Genomic DNA, 21,162 nt, shown 5'->3' on the forward strand with positions numbered 1-21,162 from the left:
TTTTTGTACATGGCGGCGGAGGCCTAAAGCGAAAAGGTTTTATAAAACCCAGCTGAAGACCTAGGACTGGGGCAACGGCGCGTGTGTCCACAGAGAAGGCTTTGCATGCCACCTGTGGCACGCATGCCATAGGTTCGCCATCATGAGTATAGGGTTTCCTGTCTGAGCAGGGGGTTGGACTAGATGGCCTCCAAAGTCCCTTCCATTATTATTATTATTGATCATCGCACAGTCAGCCAGATGTTCAGACTGGATTTGGCATTTTGTCTACCTATCGAGTCCTTACCCAGGACCTGGGATAGGCAGATGTGGATGTTGATGGTATTACAGATATCGTCGCAGGATGGAAGCAGTTCCTAGTAAGGCCGCCTTTTGCAATTGACTAATAGCGAATTTGTCAATGCCAGTGGTGTTCAAGTGGTGCTCCAGTTGTTTTGGGATTGTACCCAAGGCGCCTATGACTATTGGTACTACCCTTGCTTGCTTTTGCCACAGTCTTTCTATTTATATTTGTAGGTCTTTGTATTTTGTTATCTTCTCCAGCTCTTTCTCTTCTATTCTGCTGTCTCCAGGCGCTGCCACATCCACTATCCAGACTTTTTTGTTTTTCTTATCGACAATTGTTAAGTCTGGGGTATTATGTTGCAGGTGCTTGTCTGTTTGAATTCTGAAGTCCCAGAGCAGTTTAATTTTATCATTTTCTATGACTTTCTCTATTTTATGATCTACTACTACTACTACTACTACTACTACTACTACTACTACTACTACTACTACTACTACTACTACTACTACTACTATTATTATTACCAGGATCCTCCAGTTGAGTATTCTGGTGGAGGAACTCTGGCAATTGAAGTCCATAGTCTTAAAGTGACCAAGGTTGGAAAAAACCCCACTCATCTAGATATCCCAAAGATTGACAAAGGTGTAAAAAACTAATATTAATATTAGTAGTAATAATTATAATATAGCAATAGTAATAATAATAACAACAGAACAACAACAACAATATAGTACTAATAAACAACATGGAAAAGGGAAAGGTAAACTCATTTCCAAGCAAAACTGCACAGATGCCTACTGGTAACGGGCCAGGAGTCGAACACCAGCCCTGCATGGATTTTCCAGAACCAGTTCAAAGACCCAAGGGTTAAAACCATAGAGTTAGGATTCCTAGAAAGGAGAAGCAGGAGCATTTCCGGTAAGGGGTGGGGTTTGATTTTGAATTTCTCTGCCGCTGGAGAAAAAGGAGGAGGCGGAAGAAGGGGGTCAAACAGAGGAACCTGAACTGGATGGTGGGGGTCTTTCCGCACCGCTGGGACAGCGTAAGTCGCCAGAAATCATCCCCCCTTTTCTAGAGGAAAATTAGGGGAGGGGAGCCCCTGGCTGCAGTGGTCACTCTAGACAGGGAGGGGGGGAGAGGGGGAACGACTATGGCCCCTTTATGACTCGTGGACTTCAACTCCCAGAATTCCTGAGCCAGATAGTTGGATGGGGCCCCTTTGTGATTTGAGGACTTCAACTCCCAGAATTCCTGAGCCAGCCATGGTTGGCTCAGGAATTCTGGGAGTTGAAGTCCACAAGTCATAAAAGGGCCATAGTTTCCCCATCTCTTCTCTAGACCGAGTAGGACATTTTAGCAAATATCCCCAACTTTCTTCCTCTTTTTCAAAGGCAGCATTGCAACTTTTTTTTTCCTGGCTGGGTGCTGGGGGGAGGGTTGGGCAAATTTGCAAAGGGGGGGGGGGTGCGTTTTAGAGGTTTGGGGTCTTGCATTTCCAAAATGGATTTCTCTCCTTTTCTTCTCCCGTTGAATCCAGCATCTCTCGACCTCAGCAACTTTTGGCTACAGCAGCCAAACTCCAACGTATACAGATAGTCCTTGACTTACAACCACAATTGTGCCCAAAATTTCCGTTGCTAAGGGAAACATTTGTCAAGTGAGTTTGCCCATTTTGCAACCTTTCTTGCCACTATTGTTAAGGGAATCACTGTTGTTAAGGGAATCATTGTTAAGTTAGTCACATGGTTGTTAAGGGAATCTGGTTTCCCCATTGACTGCTCATCAGTAAGTGGAAGAAGAGGATCACATCACACACACACACACACACACACACACACTGAGGCACTGCAACCATCATAACTAGTTGCCAATTCAGTTGCCAAGCCCCTGAATTTTGATTCCGTGACCGTGGGGCTGCTGCAAACGGTCGTAAGTGTGAAAAACAGCCCTAAATCACTTTTTACAATGCCGTTGTAACTTCGAACAGTCATTAATTGAACTGTTGTAAATCGAGGACGACCTATAATTAGGACTGCAGGAAAAACCATTTCAACCAGCCTGCCTTCCGTAGAGGACCTGTATATCGTACGGGTTAGAAAGCAGGCTGAGAAAATATCTACAGACCCCTCACATCCTGCATATAAACCGTTTCCACTCCTCCCCTCAGGACACCACTAACAGGGCATTTGCAGGCCAAGAAAGCTAGACATGGAGACATGTCTATGGAGATTCTCAGTCATCCAGGTAGGGTTGTCCCAAAGGCGCTTTTTTGTTTCCAAGAGGCAACTGAACATTCTTGCTTTTTCTACAAGAATCATTTGTGCAACACAGACTCATCCCCAACAACCTGCGTTTGGGATCTGGGACAGAAAAACATCCTGTAGCCAAAGAAGACTCCACACCCATTTGCACCGCTCAGGTGACCCTGGGGACACAGGTAAACCTCCAAATGGTCCCAACGACTCTCTAAAACAGGGACGTCAAACTGCTGGCCCATGGGCCGGATGCATCACGCGGAAGCTGTGCCCATCCCAGCTCCGGCAGGGGGGAAAAAGTCATGATACGTTGTGACACGTCACGTGACGCAGCAAGTTTGACATCCCTGCTCTAAAAGAATGCAAATGACCAGCTGTCTGCGAGGAATATAAATCCTTTCACTCCCCACCATCTAATCAGAGCTGAAGAAGCCTCTTGGATGAGAAGCGAAATGTCTTCAAAGAAAAAACAAAGTCCTCTGGCCTCCTTAAAAAAAGCATCTTTGAGACACAGGGACAGTTTTTTTCCTTGTGCAACGACTCTGCTGAACACTTAATCCTCACAGTGCTGTCTAATGTCCAAGTATATTTACACCCATGTTGTATGGCTGTAGTGTTAATATTATCCTTCTTATCTTCTTTTCTCTTATTGGTATCATTATTATATTTATTATTATTCTGCTGCTTTGCGTGTACACACTGAGAGCTTCTGCCCCAGAGACAAATTCCTTGTGTATCCTAAAGGTGCTTTTTCACAAGGCAACTGGACTTTCTTGTTTTTCTTTGAAGATGTTTCACTTCTCATCCAAGATCTTCCAAGTCTTCAAAGAAAAACAAGAAAGTCCAGTTGTCTTGTGAAAAAGCAACTTTGGGATAATAACTGTGACCTGGATGACTGAGAATCTCCATAGACTTCCTTGTGTATCTAATCACACTTGGCCAAATAAAGTATTCTATTCTTAAGATGAGTGGACTTCAATTCCTGGGATTCTCCAGCCAGAATGCTGGAGTTGAAGTTCACGTTTCTTAAAGTGATCTAGGTTTAAACTACTGATCTATATATCCCAGATAGTTTAAAAAATAATAAATGTGAAGAAAGAAGAGATAAAATCATTTCTACAGGAAATTGCATGAGCACCTGCTGATAATACTGGTGGGGGAATGCTGGGAGTTGAAGTCCACTCACCTTAAAATTGTTGAAGATGAGAAACACTGATTTAATCCCTGGGTCATTTTCACAGAGGCTTCATCTGGAGGGCTAGTTTAAAAAAGACAGGGGTAGTTTTGAACATCCATGTATTCTGCTTGCCTGGAAAAGAAATGCTTTGGAAGATAGTGAGTCTTGCATTGCTTCAGCTCAACTGTGCTAAAAATGTTAAACCTGGTTATGCTAAAGGAAAATCTCCACTTGGGGTGGGGTTGCAATCTGTTAGGGGAGTCCTTATGCAGGGGTGTAGAATTTGGATGACCTCCACTGGGAGGGGGGAAATAATCCTGGATGGGTCAGAAACAAACCAATGCATCGTTCCAATTTGCTCATTTTTTTTTTGATTTCCTGGTGGTCTCCTGTCTAATCATTAATCAAAGCCAACCCTGCTTAGCTTTTGAGATTGCCCAAAGTGGATTGAGTAATAGCTCAAGTGTCCCCATCTAGCGTGGACAGTGGAGAGTCCCTAAATTGGATTGCAGCTATCCCTTTCCTGTGGTCGTGTAGTACAGTATATTGCACCATGTAGTCCTAACATAACTCTCATTGAATGAAACTGGATTTACTTTTAAATAGATCCGCAAAACTATTAAGAGTAGAGCTGTGGTAGAAATGTAAATGTCTCTGTAGCAGTTTCCAACAGTGGGAATCCTAAGAAAGCAAGTAACTCCTCCATTTGCCCTCCAGAGATGGGTATCTAAGGTAGACTCCTTTTTAACACAGAGGCTCCATTAGTCAATATATTGCTATTGTTATGCCCACCCCCTAACACAGCCCAGTGGGGAGAAAAAGTAGGAATTAGAATGTAAAGATTAAATAACAGAAAAAAGATCTGCTTTTGTTTCCGTTAACTTTTGGTGACGCTTCATAATGGAGAGGAAGCATACAGGCAAATAAAATAATTTTATTTTGCTTAATTGCTTATTGGCCACTTGTCCTTTCTTAATTACTTATTGGCCACTTAACTATCAGGTCATGCAAGCAGGGTATAAACACCACAATGGGGACAGCTGAAACCTGCTAAGCCCCAAAGTGATCACATTGTGGCTTAATGTATTTTTGGCTTTTTTTTTTTTTTTGGCAGGAAGCTGCTCATCACATCCCATTAGGAAACTTCAGGCGTCTTCCAGTACTTTCCACCACCACAACCAGCAGTGCAGTCTGGCGGATTTTGCTACAGAGCCGCCATCTTTGTGAGACCAGCAGGCAAAAATGAAGATGGAAGCAACAAACTCAGCCATGGCAGCTGAGAGGTTGCAGAGAGTGGGGAGGGTCCCTTCCATCGTCCAGACCGAGAGCATCTGGGAGGGTCTGCGAAGGATGGCAGCCCACCCTCAGGTGAAGGAGGAACCAGGTGAAGGCCTCCTTCCTCAGCGTGAGGCCCAGTGGCACGGCTGCGTCACGATAGTGGGGGCTCCTCCTTGCCCTTGGGACGTTGCCTCTACCGTGCCCGAGGAGCCCTGGCCGTGGGACAACACTGAGGCCTTCCTACGCTCCTTTGAGCAGGTGGCCCAGGCCTGCCAGTGGCCCACAGAGGAGTGGGCATCCAGGTTGCTGCCCGCCCTCCGGGGAGAAGCTGAGCAAGCTTATCGCCGGCTGTCAAGGCCAGACCAAGAGGATTATGGGAAAGTGAAGGCGGCCATCTTGCATGGGGACATCCTGAACCGGGAGAAGCAGCGCCAACGTTTCCGGCATTTCTGCTACCAGGAGGCTGAGGGTCCGCGGGGGGCGTACAGCCGGTTGCAGGTGCTTTGCCATGAGTGGCTGAAGGTGGAGAGGCTCTCCAAGGAGCAGATCCTGGAGACCCTGGTGCTGGAGCAGCTGCTTGACACCCTGCCCCACGAAGTGCAGAATTGGGTGAGGGAGCAGGACCCCGAGAACTGCTCCCAGGCGGTGTGTCTGGCGGAGGAATACCTGAACGCGCAGCGAAACACCAAAGCAGAGGAACAACAGGTGAGAGTGTGACCTCATGGTGCTCATGGTTTGACCTGAATCGACAGGGATTATTCCAAGATTAGAAAGGGACATCTGAGGTTCTAGGCTGCCTTAACAGAGGGATAGAATCAAGGTCACGTGAAGTGTATTAATACACTTGGTAAGGCCACACTAGCAATACTGCATCCAGTTTTGATTACAACGATGTAAAAGTGATGTTGAGAATCTAGAAAGAGTGCAGAGAAGAGCAACAAAGATGATTAGGGAGCTGAAGGCTAAAATATATAAGGAACGGTTGCTGAAATTGGGTATGTCTAATTTAATGGAGAGAAGAACGAGGGGGGACACAATAGCAGTGTTCCAGTATCTCAGGGGCTGCCCCAAAGAAGAGGCAGTCAAGCTATTCTCCAAAGCGCCTGAAGGCAGGCCAAGAAGCAACCGGTGGAAACTCATCAAGGAGAGAAGCAACCTAGAAGGAGGGAGAAATTTCCTGACAGTTAGAACAATTAATCAGTAGAACAACCTGCCTCCAAAAGTTGTGAGTTGCGAGGTTAGCTGAGGTCAAGGACGGCCAACATCTTGTCCAAGTCTTCTTTAACAAGATTGTTGAATGGGGAACGGTTACAAGAATTTGACCCACTGATCTGTAGCAGTTCCAATTTCAAACTTTGTTAGCCCCAGAAAGTTAGTCTCTGGGCATTTCCACATAGAACCACGTGAGCTGAATGGAATATTTGTAGTCCTCTACTTACAACAGTTCATTGAGTGACTGTTTGAAGTTATAATGACCCTGAAAAAAGTGACTTTTCCCCATTTTCCACACTTAACAACCACTGCTGCATCCCCATGGTGTGTGATCAAAGTTCAGATGTTTGGCAACTGACTTGTATTACGACAATTGCAGTGTCCTGGGGTCATGTGACCCCTTTTTGCGACCTTCTGACAAGAAAAAATTAAGGGGAAACCAGATTCACTTCACAACCATGTTACTCATTTAACAACTGAAGTGATTCACTTCACAACCGTGGCAAGAAAGGTCGTAAAATGGGGCAAAACTGACCCAACAGAGCAACAGAAATTTTGGCTTGGTTTTGGTCCTAAGACGAGGACTACCTTAGTTATTTATTATATATCCATTTTACCTCAGTGTTTCTCAACCTTGACAATTTTAAGGCATGTGGACTTCAACTTCCAGAATTCCACAGCCAGCAATGCTGGCTGTGGAATTCTGGGGGTTGAAGTCCACATGCCTTAAAATTGTCAAGGTTGAGAAACACTGGGTTACCTCACGATAATCGGCAACTTTGGCTGGAGCCCCACGAAGGCTTACCATAACCATTGTTGAGCCATTTGTTGTTCTCCGTAGAAGACAGTCTCCCCCCCCCCCCAGGAAAAGATGGCGGCTCAGTCCTTGACTTATGCCCGTCAGTTTGGTCCATGCCCTGGGACACGTGTTCTGACCACTGTCTCTCTTTGCTGCAGGCAGCGGTGGTCTTGTATCGTTCCCTGGGGATCCAACCTCCGTCAGACCTGGAAGAGAGACAGGGGTGCCCACAAGTCAAGGCAGAAGAAGAGGCTGAGGCCCAGATTGTTGGTAAGCAGGGAGAGCTTACCTTCTCCTTCTTTGGAGCCATCGCTGGACACAGCCCGAGATGCTCCCCTTCCCATCTTCAGCCTGGTTGGAGATGATTGTCTGACATGATTGTCTTGGAGATGATTGTCTTGGACTACTGCAACGCGCTCTACATGGGGCTACCCTTGAAAAGTATTCGGAGACTACAATTGGTCGCGCGAGTGATAGTGGGTGCTCCTCGATACACCCACGTTACACCTATCCTCCGTGAGCTGCACTGGTTGCCTATTGGTCTCCGGGTCCAATTCAAGGTGTTGGTCATTACCTTTAAAGCCCTATATGGCTCAGGGCCAGGCTATTTGCGAGACCGCCTACTACCTCATAGTTCCCTATGTCCGGTTAGATCCCACAGGCTGGGCCTCCTTCAGGCCCCGTCGGCCAAGCAGTGCCATTTGGCGGGGCCGCGGGGGAGGGCTTTCTCTGTGATGGCGCCCACGCTTTGGAATCAGCTCTCCCCGGAGATTAGGACCGCTCCCACCCTGTTGGTCTTCCGTAAGCTACTTAAGACCTGGCTTTTCCGGCAGTCCTGGGGTTTATAAAACCTTACCCCTGGATGATTGTTTTTGTATTGTTGTTTTATTATGTTTTATGTGTTTTTTATTGTTAGCCGCCCAGAGTCCTTCGGGAGTGGGGCGGCTTATAAATTTTATAAATAAATAAATAAATAAGCTGGAAGGAGGGCTTATGGACACTCCTCACTAGCTCCTTCCTTGAACGGTGCAACAATTCAGGTTGATCTCTCTCTCTCTCTCTCTCTCTCTCTCTCTCTCTCTCTCTCTCTCTCTCTCTCTCTCTCTTCCCTTGAGGTTCTTCTGAAGTACTAGGAGATAATAGCTTCCTGTGGTTTGGGGTCCTGACTGATGGATTAAGCCAGGGGTCCCCAACCCTTTGGCCGTGGACTAGCACCAATCTGCGCCACAATAGAAGTCGGGCCACACAAATGAGCAAAGCCCCATCCACGCCTGCGCAAGATGCAGGCAGCGCGTGAAACCACGTCCCCTCTGGTCCTCGGGGGGGGGGGCAAAAACCCCTCTCCACAGAAGCGGTCCCTGGCACCCAAAAGGTTGGGGGAGAGGCGCATGCGCTGAATTAAGCTACAGTGAGACATCCTCTTTAAGTCTGCAGTCTTGACAACGGACCCAGTACATAATTGGTTGCATCAGAGTATTAATTATAGCAGGACCACCTGTTTAGCTGCTGCTTGACATTAAAACAGTGACTCCCCTTCTCATCATACTCCCTCCCTCCCTCCCTGTCTTTTTAGCTAGGTTGTGTTTTTTTTTAATAGTATTGTTTTTATATTACTAGTGTTTGTACAGTTTCATCTTTTTAATATTGCAAGCCGACCAGAGTAACCATCTGGTCCTCCCACTTATGACCCATCACAGCCCTCTGTGAAGTTTTGTGATCGCAAATCAGATGCTCGGGCAACCGGCATGTATTCAGGAATGGATGCCAAGTCCCAGGATCACCTAATCTCCATTTTACGACCTTCCCAGATAGCTTCCAAACAAGTAAAAGTCAATTGGGGAAGCTGGATTTCTTTAACACGGTCATAAAACGAACAGTTGCATTGCTGACTGACAGAGGTTCAGAGGAGGCGTGCTGCAGGCCTCCTCAGCCAGGCCATTCCAGCTGGTGGGTCCAGGAGGAGTGCCATGGTGCCTGCCCTTTGGAACATTTTGCCCCCTCCCCTTCTCTCCCCCCCCCCCAAGGCAAGGTCAGCTCCAGCCCTCCTTACCTTCCATAGTAGCTCTGCCAATTAGCCTGGCGCTCCAACATAGTGGTTTCATATTGGGGGTGGTTGATCGATTAACAAAAGGTCCCACCCCCTCCCCTTCTCATCATGTTCCCTCCCTCCCTGTCGTTTTAGCTAGGTTGTTTTTTTTTTAATAGTATTGTTTTTATATTATTAGCTTTTTGTACAGTTTCATCTTTTTAATATTGCAAGCCGACCAGAGTAACCATCTGGTAAGATGGGCGGCTAATAAATTTTACGAATAAAGTTCTAGTTGCAGTTGTCGTTAGGTCGAGGACTCCCTGTGTAGGAGATTGCAAGGTGGTGCTCATGCCCTCCAAGCATCTTGATGATGATGATGATGATAGAATAGAATAGAATAGAAATAGAATAGAATAAGAATACAATAGAGTAGCATAGAATAGAATAGAATAGAATAGAATAGAATAGAATATCTGGAATGGAATGGAATGGAATAGAATAGAATTAGAATAGAATAGAATAGAATAGAATAGAATAGAATAGAATAGAATAGAATAGAATAGAACAGAGAACAGAGAACAGAGAATAGAGAATAGAGAATAGAGTAGGAATAGAAGAACAGAACAGAATAGAATAACAGAGTTTGAAGGGACCTTGGAGGTCATTTAGTCCAACCCTCTGCTCAAGCAGGAAACCCTATACCGGTAATGGCGAACCTTTTAGAGACCGAGTGCCCAAACTGTAACCCAAAACCCACTTATGTATCATTGGGTGCCGGGTGGGCATGGCCCATTGGGTGGATGTGGCCAACTGGGTGGGTGTGGCCCATTGGGTGGGCATGACTGCGGTGGTAACAGCAGACTGGGTGGGACTAAAAAGTTCAATCAATTCCAACTTTGCGAGATCTTTTTTTTTCCACCAGAAGTTGAAATTGATTGAACCTTTTTTTTTTTTTTTTACACATGGCAGTGGAGGCCTAAAGCAAAAAGGCTTTATAAAACCCAGCTGAAGGCCTAGGACTGGGGCAACGGCGCGCATGCCCACAGAGACGGCTCTGCGTGCCACAGGTTCGCCACCACGGCCCTATAACATTTCAGACAAAAGGTTGTCCAGTTGATTTATTTTCATTCTTGTTCATCTGTTACATGTGCACAGGTGTGAGTATAATATGTGTATATATGTGAATTGAAAGTCGGTTGAAGTCTCCAGTGGTAGCCGAACCTTGCAAATGTTATGTGGCTATTCTGCAAGCAGGCACTGTTTTCGCAACCCTGTAAGGGGCTCTGATTTTTAAGGAGGTTCCACGTGGCTGGAAGACTTAACCTGCTCACAGAACAAGACAGTGTTGCCATGAGGCAGCCTCTGTAAGAAAGCTGAGCCTCCACTGCACCAGCCATAACTTTGAAACTGGGTTGTAAGATCTGTCGTAAATTCAAACGATTGCTAAGTGGCCGGTCATAAGTTAAGTTCTACCTTGGGTGGCTAGATCATGGTGGTTAGATAGCGTATGTAGTGATGTTAGTGTACGTCCAGCTAAAACCAGGAGACCCTGAGTTCTAATCCTGCCTTAGGCACAAAGCCAGTCAGGCGTCCTCGGGGCCAGTCCCGCCTTCTCAGCCCTAGGAAGGAAGTGGGGCAAACCACATCTGAAAACCTTGCATAGAAAACTTGGCAGGAAATTGCCAAAGGGGTCAATCCTGGCTCGAAAGCACATACAACCCCACCCCCCTTCCATTTTGATCTCCTAACATTTCTCATTGTGTTAGCAGAGAAATGGTGTCCGGTCATAGTGGAAGAGGAAAAATACACCACGGAAGATGCAGGCCAAGGGGATCCGTCTGTCCTGTCCGAAGGAAACGCTGAACAGGCCATCTCCTCAAGTAACGAGCAGGAAAACTCCTCCAAGGATCACAATCAGAGAAACAGGAGGCCGTCCACTGAGGAAGCGGGGATTCACCAACCCAATAAGAGACAGCGAAGCTCCAACGTCTTTGGGAAAATCTCTAGCCCAAGCCGTGTCCTCAACCAGAGGGCTCTCGCTGGAGGGAAAACCCAGAACAAGTGTTTAATTTGCGGAAAATCCTTCCTCTGCAGTTCGGATCTCCTTGCTCACCGGCGAACCCACACGGGGGAGAGGCCTCACGAATGCCCCGACTGCCGGAAACGGTTCAAGACGGGCTCCGACCTCAACCGTCACCGGCGGATTCACACGCAGGAGAAACTGTACAAGTGTGAGATTTGTGGCAAGGGTTTCTTCCAAAAATGGGATCTCCTCATTCACCACCGAAGCCACACCGGCGAGAGACCCTACAAATGCCTGTATTGCGGGAAACAGTTCAGCTGTAGCTCTGACCGCATCCGGCACCAGAGGATCCACACGGGAGAGAAGCCCCACGTCTGCCTGGACTGCGGGAAAAAGTTCATTCAGAAGTTCCACCTCAGCAGACACCGCAGAATTCATCTGAGAAAGACATCCTACAAGCAGGCAGAAGACAGGCAGAAAGTTTCGGCGTGAGCTGATGGCTTCACCCATCGCAGCAAATCCACTTGGGGAGAGGACTGACAACGGCCAATAAATTTGCAGGATCCAATCTGGGTCACCCACTGGGACACAGATCGTATCCTGCAACTTCCTCCTGGGACATGTAGGTCCACCTTCATTCGTGAGAAATAAATTTACACGTCTGACTGCCCTTTCCCTTCCCATGGCTCCGTCCTCGTCATCTTTGTCAAATTTCTTTTTTCAGTTTCCTTAACGTCATCCCCTGCTCTCAGGACCTGTTTTTGTCACATAGCGTTTGGGGTTCTCTCACTTCTGCAGGTGCTAGAACAGACCTGTCAAACACAAGGCCCGGGGGCCGGATGCGGCCCGCAAAGTGGTTTCATGTGGCCTGCGAAGCCATCCTGGAAACAGTGAGGGAACGGCCCCCGCTGCCTTGGCCCTGGCCCAGGCCGGCCGGGAGCCAATGTACAATTTTGTGGTGGCCATCTATGCTGAAACACATTCACTCTTAGCTCCACAAGGCCGTCTGGAAACAGCGAGGAACCAGCCCCTGCCGTGTCGGCCCCATACCCTGGGTGCATGCTGGGAAGATGCCCTCCTATGTGAGGAATGAAGAAATGCACCATTGCCTGGAAGTGGCCAGCAAATGGCCCTCGCCTACTTCACATATCCGGCTTGATGGCCTCTGCCCTGGTCCCACCCCCTTCTGCCAGAGACCCTCAGATCTGTCCCACTCCTGCCCAGGCCCCCACAGGCATCCTTTTTTTTTTTTTGTAAAAAAAATTTTATTTTCAATTTTGCAATACATTACCTTCATAAAAATACTTCAGATAAAGAGTAAAATAAATGGATACAACTTTCGGTATTGCTCACCCATTTCCCCCCAAACCGCATCCACCCTCTAACCTACTTCCCTCTTTCCCTCTTCTTCCTCACTCTCCCCCTCTCCTCCTCCTCCTCAACCTTCCTACTTGCTTCTCCCCTTCCTCCTATCTTCTCGCTCCGGATGCAGTCCAGGGGAAATGCCCGAGCAATTCCTCTCTCCAAATTAAAACATCAATATTATAAACAATAAAACTATTTCTACTTATCTGAGCTACTTAAACTTCAACCCATCCTCCCCCCTCCCCCACCCCCCTCCCCCACCCGACTTCCTAGAGCCAAGTACAGGGTTATACAAACATATCAAACATAATCTATTTAAGTTTACTAATTATACAATAACCAAAATCATACTAACCCTTAACTCTCTTCAAACTTTTAACATCATAAGTTTATAAACAAATTCATTACTCATAAAATAAATGAAACTTTGTAGTTCCATACTTCTTCTGAACATATTCTATCCATCTTCTCCATACATTAAAATATCTCTCTTGTGAATGGTCCTTTAAATAAGCAGAAATTTTAGCCATTTCTGCTAAATTAGAAACCTTAAATCCCCACAGGCATCCTTGATACGAACAATGTAGAGCTGGCCATGCCCACCCAGTAGGCCACACCCACTCCATCCACGCCCACCCAGTAGGCTGCACTCACCCTGGCCACCCCCCCCCGAGGGCAACCACAATTCTGATGCGGCTCTCAATGAAATTGAGTTTGACACCCCTGTGGTTGTTGTGCTTGAAGACAAGAAAAGCACGCCGCAGCTGGTGTCGTAAAGGTGCTTTTTCAGGAGGCAACTGGACTTTCTTGTTTTCTTTGAAGACGTTTCGCTTCTCATCCAAGAAGCTTCTTCCGCTCTGACTGGATGGTGGGGAAATGGAAAGGTTTATACTCCTTGCAGACAGCTGGTCATCTGCCTTCTTTTAGAGCAGTGGTTCTCAACCTGTGGGTCGGGACCCCATTTGGGGTCGAACAACCATTTCACGGGGGTCGCCAAACAAGGCTGTCTGCCATTTTTTTCCCCTTTTCTTTGGCCACGCCCCTGGCACCCGGTGATGTATAAGTGGTTGGGGGTCACCACAACATGGGGAACTGTATTATGGGGTCGCGGCATTAGAAAGGTTGAGAACCACTGTTTTAGAGAGTCGTTGAGGCCACTGGGAGGTTTGTCTGTGTCCTCAGGGTCACCTGAGTGGTGCAAATGGGGGTGGAACCTCCTTGGCTGCAGGATGTTTTCAGATCTGGGTCCCTTCCCTGTTGAAGACAGGCGCGGGCTGTTGGGGATGAGTCCTGTTGTCTACATCTCCAACTGAAGCTCAAATGGTTCCTGCCATCTGCAATGCTTTCTGGAAATCTGTTCAGGTCAAAGAAAATGAGGAAGTCCAATTGCCTCTTGAAAAAGCAGCTTTGGGACAAGCACGACCTGGATGACTGAGAAACTCCATAGACCAGGCATGTCAAAGTCGCGACGTCACGTGACGTCGCACAACAGTATCGGGCCGGTTTTGCCATTGCCGGCAATGGGATGGGCGTGGCTTCCACGTGACGCATCCGGCCCGCGGGCCGGCAGTTTGACACCCGTGTCATAGACACAGACACAGCTGGTGGCATCTGGAGGAAAGGGAAAGACAAAAAAAAAAATGCTTAAGGTGGTGATGAGTAGAAAAGGCATAGCAGTTCAATCTGTGCCATGGTGGTGCAGTAGTTAGAATGCAGTATCGTAGGATAACTCACTGCTCACTGTCAGAAGATTGGAGCCGAGGTGGCGCAGCAGTTAGAGTGCAGTACTGCAGGCCACTTTAGCTGACTGTGTTCAGCAGGTCAGCGGTTCAAATCTCACCGGCTTAAGGTTGACTCAGCCTTCCATCCTTCCGAGATAGGTAAAATGAGGACCCAGATTGTTGGCAATGTAAATATATATATACATTGCTTACTGGTGTACACTGCTTAGAGAGTGCTTGCACTTAAAGCGGTATATAAGTCTCATAAATAAATAAATAAATAAGATTGATTCTAACCGGCTCAAGGTCGGTAAAATGACCCAGATTGTTGGGGGCCATAGACTGTATATAAATCTAAGTGCTATTGCTATTGTCTTTGTTAGACTAGACCAGCAGTAGGCAACCTTGGCTTTTTTATGACTGGTGGACTTCAGCTCCCAGAATTCCTGAGCCGGCATGGCTCAGCTTGGAAACCTCTCCCTGTCCCCTCAGCATGGCTGGCTCAGGAATTCTGGGAGTTGGAAGTCCATGAGTTATAAAAGAGCCAAGGTGGCCTATCCCTGGACTAGACATATCTAGTTCCCTCAATCGTTCATCATAGAGTTTAGCCTCCAGTCCCCTGATCATCTTTGTTGCTCTTCTCCACACTCTTTCTAAGAGCCTCAATATCTTCTTTGTATCATATTGACCAGAACTGGATGCAGTATTCCAAATATGGTCTGCAGTATAAAGTGTTACTATCACCTTATTGATCTTGATGCTATCCCTCTGGGACTGCATTAGCTTTTTTGGAAGCTGCAGCACACTGCCCACATATATCTAAGTGGTTGTCTCCTAGGACACCTAAATCCCTCACAATTGCTACCATTGAGCCAGGTACCACCTATTCTATACTTGTACATCGAGGTTTTTCTGACTCCAGCTCCTTCTGTCAAACACACACACACACACACACACACACACACACACACACACTGCATCCAGAGAGTTTGAACAAAACTGTTTTAGCTAAGAAACATAGGAAATAATTCTTAGTTAAGGGCTGTGGTGGTACAGTGGTTAGAATGCAGTATTGACAGCTAATTCTGCCAACTGCCAGCAGTTCGATCCTCACTGGCTCAAGGTTGGCTTCCATCCTTCCGAGGTTGGTAAAATGAGGATCCAGATTGTTGGGGGCAATAGGCTGACTGTAAACTGCTTAGAGAGGGTGTAAAGCACTGTGAAGCGGTATATAAGTGTAAGTGCTATTGCTATTTTTAGTCAGAAGCAGGGACTCAGTCTATGGTGTTGACAAAATAAAGCCTTGATAGTGGGTGATTATAAGAATGTCAGGTAAAACACCTGCGTGACACAGGATTGATACTGCTAAGAGGCAAACTATCTGGCGTATGGTTAAATACCCCTCAGATTCAAGGTCCTTTATAAATAATAGGAAAAGGGGCTTCTGTAGTGGATTTGGGAAAATCTCCATGGTCTGTCGGGGAAAAGGTTAACTCTGAAATGTAGCCTCCACAAACATCAAGGAACCTATGTAATTAACAATGCCTTTAATGTTTTCTGGTTCATCATACAATTCGCTCGGGGCAAAAGCTATACAGATGTTTTCATGGCAAAAAAAAGGGGTTGTGGTCATAGAATCCTGGTCTGTGTGTTCTCCAGCTCAAAACTGTTTGGAAGGATACTCAGCTGACCCTCAAAAACAGCAACAAAAAATTAGGATCTATCCTATGGGACGAAAAGGGACAATGGGGCTTTAAAAAAAGTAAGCTGGACTCTCGGGTGACCACATGGAGACCTGCATGCAGGGGTTTTTGGCAATATGATAGAAATGGTTTACTAATGTCTTCTGGAACGTTCTTTTCGATTTCCCACTCTAGCTACAGCTTTGGGATTCCCTTGTGGTCTCCCATCCTTGTCCTAACCACCCCGAACCTGCTTAGCTTCTGTGACCACACAAGGTTAGCCAGGTGTTGGTACTTAACAACGTTCACTTGCTTTTTAAAGGGTTGTTTGACTTCTATAGGAATCCCCGAGAAAAACAGAACAAGTATTAAAAGGAAGGACCCTATTGTGGTTGTAGGGAATATAGAGAGAGTGAGGTTGCCAGAGTCCAGTTTTTCTTGAGCAGATGTTTTGGTGCCCAGCTAGATGACATCGCATTCTGAGTCCAAGCTCCAAAGAACAGATATGTGTAAAAAGGTACTGTAGGAAGAATCCAGAGAAACAAATATTTTGGGAAATATTAAAAAGGCAGAATGTATTTCCCCAAAGGATTTTAAAGGCAGAAACCAACCCCCCCATCCCCAAATCTCTCTGCCCCAAACAGAAACCAGGTCTGCAGAAATGCAGATGCGGTAATCTTGTCAGAAAGATTGGAAACTGGGATTAGGAAGAAAGATCCCTAGAATCAACAATCCCTCACACCAAAAATCCATCAGTCATCAGCCACAGTCCCAGGGGAGCAGGATATGACCTTTGGGACATAATAGGATTAACCCACCACCATCAGAATACCAGAAAGGCACACTCAGACTCAGGTCAAAGTTCATGCCACAGGAACAACTCCGAGCAAAAGCCCAAGAAGGTATAAAAACCCACCACTCCCTACTACATGTGCTCTCTCTTTTCTTCCAGAGCCATCTTTCTGTCTGGCTCTCCTCTTCAATAAACTACAACCTTCTTTCTAAAGCAGTTGCCATGTTGTTTATTCCCAAATTAGACTGAACCCCGATGAAGAATAGAATAGGAATTAGAATGAATGGAACGGAACAGAACAGAATAGAATTTAGAATAGACAGTTCTAACTGTCAGGAAGTTTCTCCTTAGTTCTAGGTTGCTTCTCTCCTTGATGAGTTTCCATCCGTTGCTTCTTGTCCTGCCTTGGAGAATAGCTTGACTCCCTCTTCTTTGTGGCAGCCCCTGAGATATTGGAACACTGCTATCATGTCCCCCCTCGTCCTTCTCTTCATTAAACTAGACATACCCAATTCCAGCAATTGTTCCTTATATGTTTTAGCCTCCAATCCCCTAATCATCTTTGTTGCTCTTCTCTGCACTCTTGTTCATTACTCAACTAAGTAATATCATCAGTGCATTGTAATGCACATAGAGACCACAAGAGACCCCATAGTTCAGTCGTGAGCTACAAATATTCTCCTCAATGGATGGATGGATGGAAAGGAGGGGGGGGGGGAGAGAGAGAGAGAGAGAGAGAGAGAGAGAGAGAGAGAGAGAGAGATATTCCAACATGTAATTAACTCGAGTTTGTCCTTTCATCCCTAGGTCCTCGGCACAGAAAGGAAAAATACTGGGAATAGGAGAAAGTTCGCTATTTTTGCAGACAATGCTAGTTAAGCAAAAGTAAGGATATTTTGTCTAAGAATAGTCCGAAGAACACAGTGCTGTCCTGGGTCCTGATCCTTTTTTTTTCCTGCTTTTTTTCTCTCCTGGTAAAGCCTAGAGATCGCTTAAACAAGCTACGTCTTGCTTGGCAGCTTTTCTTCCCTTATAGGCGTTATCCACTCTGTAACCATAATTAGTTCATTAATGGCCTCTGGCACGGGCTTGCTATGCTGACTGAAATTCACAAAATCCTTACCTTAACAACTCACAGCCCCAAGCACTATTTTAATCCTCTCAGTGTGAATTCCCTGTGGCGTTGTCTGTTTACTAACTTCTATTCTTTTCCTTTCCAATGAATGTAAAATACAAAACGTTAATTTCCTTCCTTGTTACTCACCCGAGCTTTCAAAAGGGCTGTGGAGTTGATTTGTTTCTTTGATGTTTTATTAATCAAATTTGTATCCTGCTGCAATCACAGCACACTTAGGGGCTCACAAATTAAGAATATGCAAAGTAAATAAAAATATAAAGAGACAGGGATCTAAAAGCTATCTAGAAAAAGTTTAAGCTTCAAGTTACTTTCCCCCACATCTATTATTTCTGTAGTATCCTCAAAGAGTTATTGTTTTAATAAGATTCCCTGCACTCAGTTGTTCAGTCCCTGGTCATCTCACAGCTGGACTATTGTAATGCTCTCTGTAAGGGGCTGCCCTTGAACACCATTCAGAAGCTACAGCTGATGCAGAGTGGGGCAGTGCAGGTAGTTTTGGGGCCCCCAAGAATGGCCCCTGTAACACCACTGCTCTGTGAGCTGCATTGGTTACCAGCAGGGGTCTTCAAACTTGGCCCTTTTATGACTTGTGGACTTCAACTCCCAGAATTCCTGGCTGAGGAATTCTGAGAGTTGAAGTCCAATCATAAAAGGGCCAAGTTTGAAGACTCCTGAAACAGAGGATGGAAACTGTGAATGTAGGGAATTAGACTCCTAAACACTTATTGATATGCCATAATCTTGATGGACCACGCACAAGGAACAATTTGTTCCTGGCCATTGATAAAACTATTCAGACTGCTTTTTTCTGGGCCTCAAATGCTATCTAATGTCACATGTGTTTTAAATTTCTTCTCTGTTTTAATTTTATATTTGTTACACAGTTATTGAACGTTTTCTATTTAAACTATTGTACTAATTTATTATATTTGCTCATTTTAATGTAGAATAGAATAGGAATAGGAACAGAATAGAATTCTTTATTGGCCAACTGTGATTGGACATACAAAGAATTTGTCTCCAGTGCATAAGCTCTGGGTGTACGTGCAAGCGACAAGTGATAAATCATGATTATAATCATAAAAAGCATTCATCATAAATCATAAGCTACAATACTCAGTGAGGATGATTTATCACTTGTTGCTTGCATGCACACCGAGAGCTTGTGCACCAAATTCTTTGTGTGTCCAATCACACTTGGCCAATAAAGAATTCTATTCTATTTTAATGTAAGATGTTCTGGACTCGGAAAATCAATCAATCAGTCATTCAACAATCATGCAGTGGGGTGCTCGGGAGCCTCTGCCTTCTTCGTCATAACCCCGAGCCCTTCTTTGGTCGTTAAGCGGCTCCCACGGGATTCCCTCGCGCTCTCCGGAGTAACGGAGGGAGTGGAGACGCCAAGGAGGAACCTCCATCGGGCTCAGCATTCCATCGAGGGGACGCCCACCCGCCGGCAGAAGGAAGGACCTGGCTTGCGGGGCTGCTGCAGAGCTGGAACGAGTTAAAAGAACCGAAAGGAATTCCTAGAGCGGAAGGAAAGAGGGTCCTCCCGCAATCAGGGCTTCTTTCTGGTCGGAGCGGCCGCTCTGGCTGCTGTCGTCTCTTTGGTGACTGAGGGACCCAGTGGGAGCCGTCTTGGCGGCGGAGGATCTGGGCGGTGATCGACTCGGGGAAAAGCGCAGGGAGACACGTTGGGATGATTCTCCGCCTACGGATCTTCTCCAGCCGCCGCCGCCTCCGGTGGTTGGACTAGAAGACCTCCAAGATAGATCTTCCAGCTCTATTCTGATTGACTGATTGGGACACACAGGATTCCCCAGTTTTTCCTCCCAGGGCTTCTCCAGGCGCTGATGGAGCTGCACAGGACCGGGCTGTTTTGGCTTTGAAGGATACACGCGTGTCAGCTTTTGCATGTGAAAGGAACCTGGGTACAAGCATGTAAGTCCTCCAGAGGAGCATGGATGCCTCCCCCCCCTGCAACCACGGTTTGATTCCGTTATATACAGGTTGTCTTCGACTTACGATCACCCTCCAGCCCGAAATGTTCTGTTGTTACGTTTGTTAAGCGAGCTTTGCCCCCATATTACGACTCTTTTCTTGCCACAGTTGTTCAGGGAATCACTGCACCTTGATAGGTTAGTAACATGGTTGTTAACTGACTCTGGCTTCTCCATTGACTTGGCTTGTCAAAAGGTTGCAAAAGGTGATCATGTGACCTTTGGACACAGTAATGATCATAAGTGGGAACCAGTTGCCAACATTCTGAATTTTGATCACGGGATCATGGGGATGCTACAGAGATTGTAACTGTGAAAAAATGGTCACTTTTTTTTCAACTGTGGTCACTGAATGAACTGTTGTAAGTTGAGGACTATTTATATGCCCTTCAAGTAGCAAAGCGGGCCAAAGTGGAGAGATTGGTTAGGTATCCTTGGTTTGCCTTCTGATGGGCTGCAGACCTGATGGGCAGATTGTCTTCTATTCTGGCAATCCTTAATAGGAAAATGCCTTAGTTGTGCCGGATTTGGGAAGAACTGCAAGCAGGAAAATCTGGCTCTTGGTAGTTTGTACAGAGGGGGAATCATCCCTGAGGTCTTTCTCCAACGCTTCCTTGAAGACATGTCAGTCATGCACCAACAGAACTTAGCAGGCTGTCAAGAAGGACATTTCGACACCATCCAGGTTGGAAGCAGCAGGGAATTCCCCAAAACGGGAGTTCAGAAGTGCCCAGGCAGGATCAGTGCAGAGCTACAGCAACACTACCAAGATTGCTTCCTTCAGTGTTTCTGCAACCAGAAATTGGATCTTCAGGAACAGAATCTGGAGCAACACATAAATAAACCAATCCAAGATGTGGCAATCCCAGAGCCATTCCTACCTGGGTTTCTGCCACAGGTGCAGAATTGGGTAAGTGAACGTGGCCCGGAGATCAGTGAAACATTTCATCGTAGGTATCCCACCTTCACACAAATCTTGTCATAAATGGTTGTCTCAATTATTTCTGTATCTAACTGGCAACTCTGTCCTTTCTCAGATAAGACTCCCTTTATTGACACCTGTCACTGCTCATAAGGACAAGGACTTCTTTTGTAGGGGTATTCGAACAGTTCCTGTTTCTGTCCTCATAGGAATAGAATAGAATAGAATAGAATAACTTTATTGTCACTTTGAATGTACACTAATCAACATCCATTAAAATGAAATTTCGTTGCGTACAGTTCTCAAAGAGTCACCACCTCCAATATACATGACATATATAATATCTGTCTCTATCATTATCTGTCTGTCTGTCTATCTATCTATCTATCTATCTATCTATCTATCTATCTATCCATCCATCTATATCTATCTATCTATCCATCCATCCATCCATCCATCATTATATCTATCTGTCTGTCTGT

At 46.0% G+C, this 21,162-nt stretch overlaps 2 protein-coding genes across 6 annotated transcripts in view; both read left to right on the plus strand.

The window, feature by feature from the left end:
- LOC120297844 (zinc finger protein 665-like) overlaps nt 1-21,162 on the plus strand; it is a 45,474-nt gene that overhangs the window by 16,741 nt on the left and 7,571 nt on the right. The window contains exon 8 of one of the 2 annotated variants that reach the window (XM_039320947.1): nt 11,210-11,539. In XM_039320947.1, coding sequence (XP_039176881.1) covers nt 11,210-11,539 — 330 coding nt within the window. Of the gene's footprint in view, nt 1-11,209; nt 11,540-18,849; nt 20,669-21,162 lie in introns of those variants that run through there. The other variant, XM_039320946.1, reaches the window with a different exon arrangement.
- On the plus strand, nt 1,217-18,323 carry LOC120297845 (SCAN domain-containing protein 3-like). 4 transcript variants are annotated; one of them, XM_039320948.1, is made up of 4 exons: nt 1,217-1,328; nt 4,833-5,701; nt 7,166-7,277; nt 17,428-18,323. In XM_039320948.1, the coding sequence occupies exons 2-4, from the start codon at nt 4,961-4,963 to the stop codon at nt 17,460-17,462; spliced, it is 888 nt and encodes a 295-aa protein (XP_039176882.1). In that variant the 5' UTR covers nt 1,217-1,328; nt 4,833-4,960; the 3' UTR covers nt 17,463-18,323. The 4 variants fall into 4 exon arrangements, with proteins under 4 accessions (XP_039176882.1, XP_039176884.1, XP_039176885.1 ...); XM_039320950.1 differs by lacking the exon at nt 7,166-7,277; XM_039320951.1 differs by lacking the exons at nt 7,166-7,277; nt 17,428-18,323 and adding an exon at nt 10,803-10,968.

The sequence above is a fragment of the Crotalus tigris genome, unplaced genomic scaffold (genome assembly GCF_016545835.1).
Source record: "Crotalus tigris isolate CLP2741 ecotype Arizona unplaced genomic scaffold, ASM1654583v1 scf7180000023714.847513, whole genome shotgun sequence".
Lineage (NCBI taxonomy): Eukaryota > Metazoa > Chordata > Lepidosauria > Squamata > Viperidae > Crotalus > Crotalus tigris.

Coding starts and splice junctions, on each gene's coding strand:
- LOC120297845 (XM_039320948.1), top strand. CDS start 4,961: ATGAAGATGGAAGCAACAAACTCAGCCATGGCAGCTGAGAGGTTGCAG. Junction 5,702..7,165: donor CCAAAGCAGAGGAACAACAG/GTGAGAGTGTGA, acceptor TCTTTGCTGCAG/GCAGCGGTGGTCTTGTATCG. Junction 7,278..17,427: donor GGCTGAGGCCCAGATTGTTG/GTAAGCAGGGAG, acceptor TTTCATCCCTAG/GTCCTCGGCACAGAAAGGAA.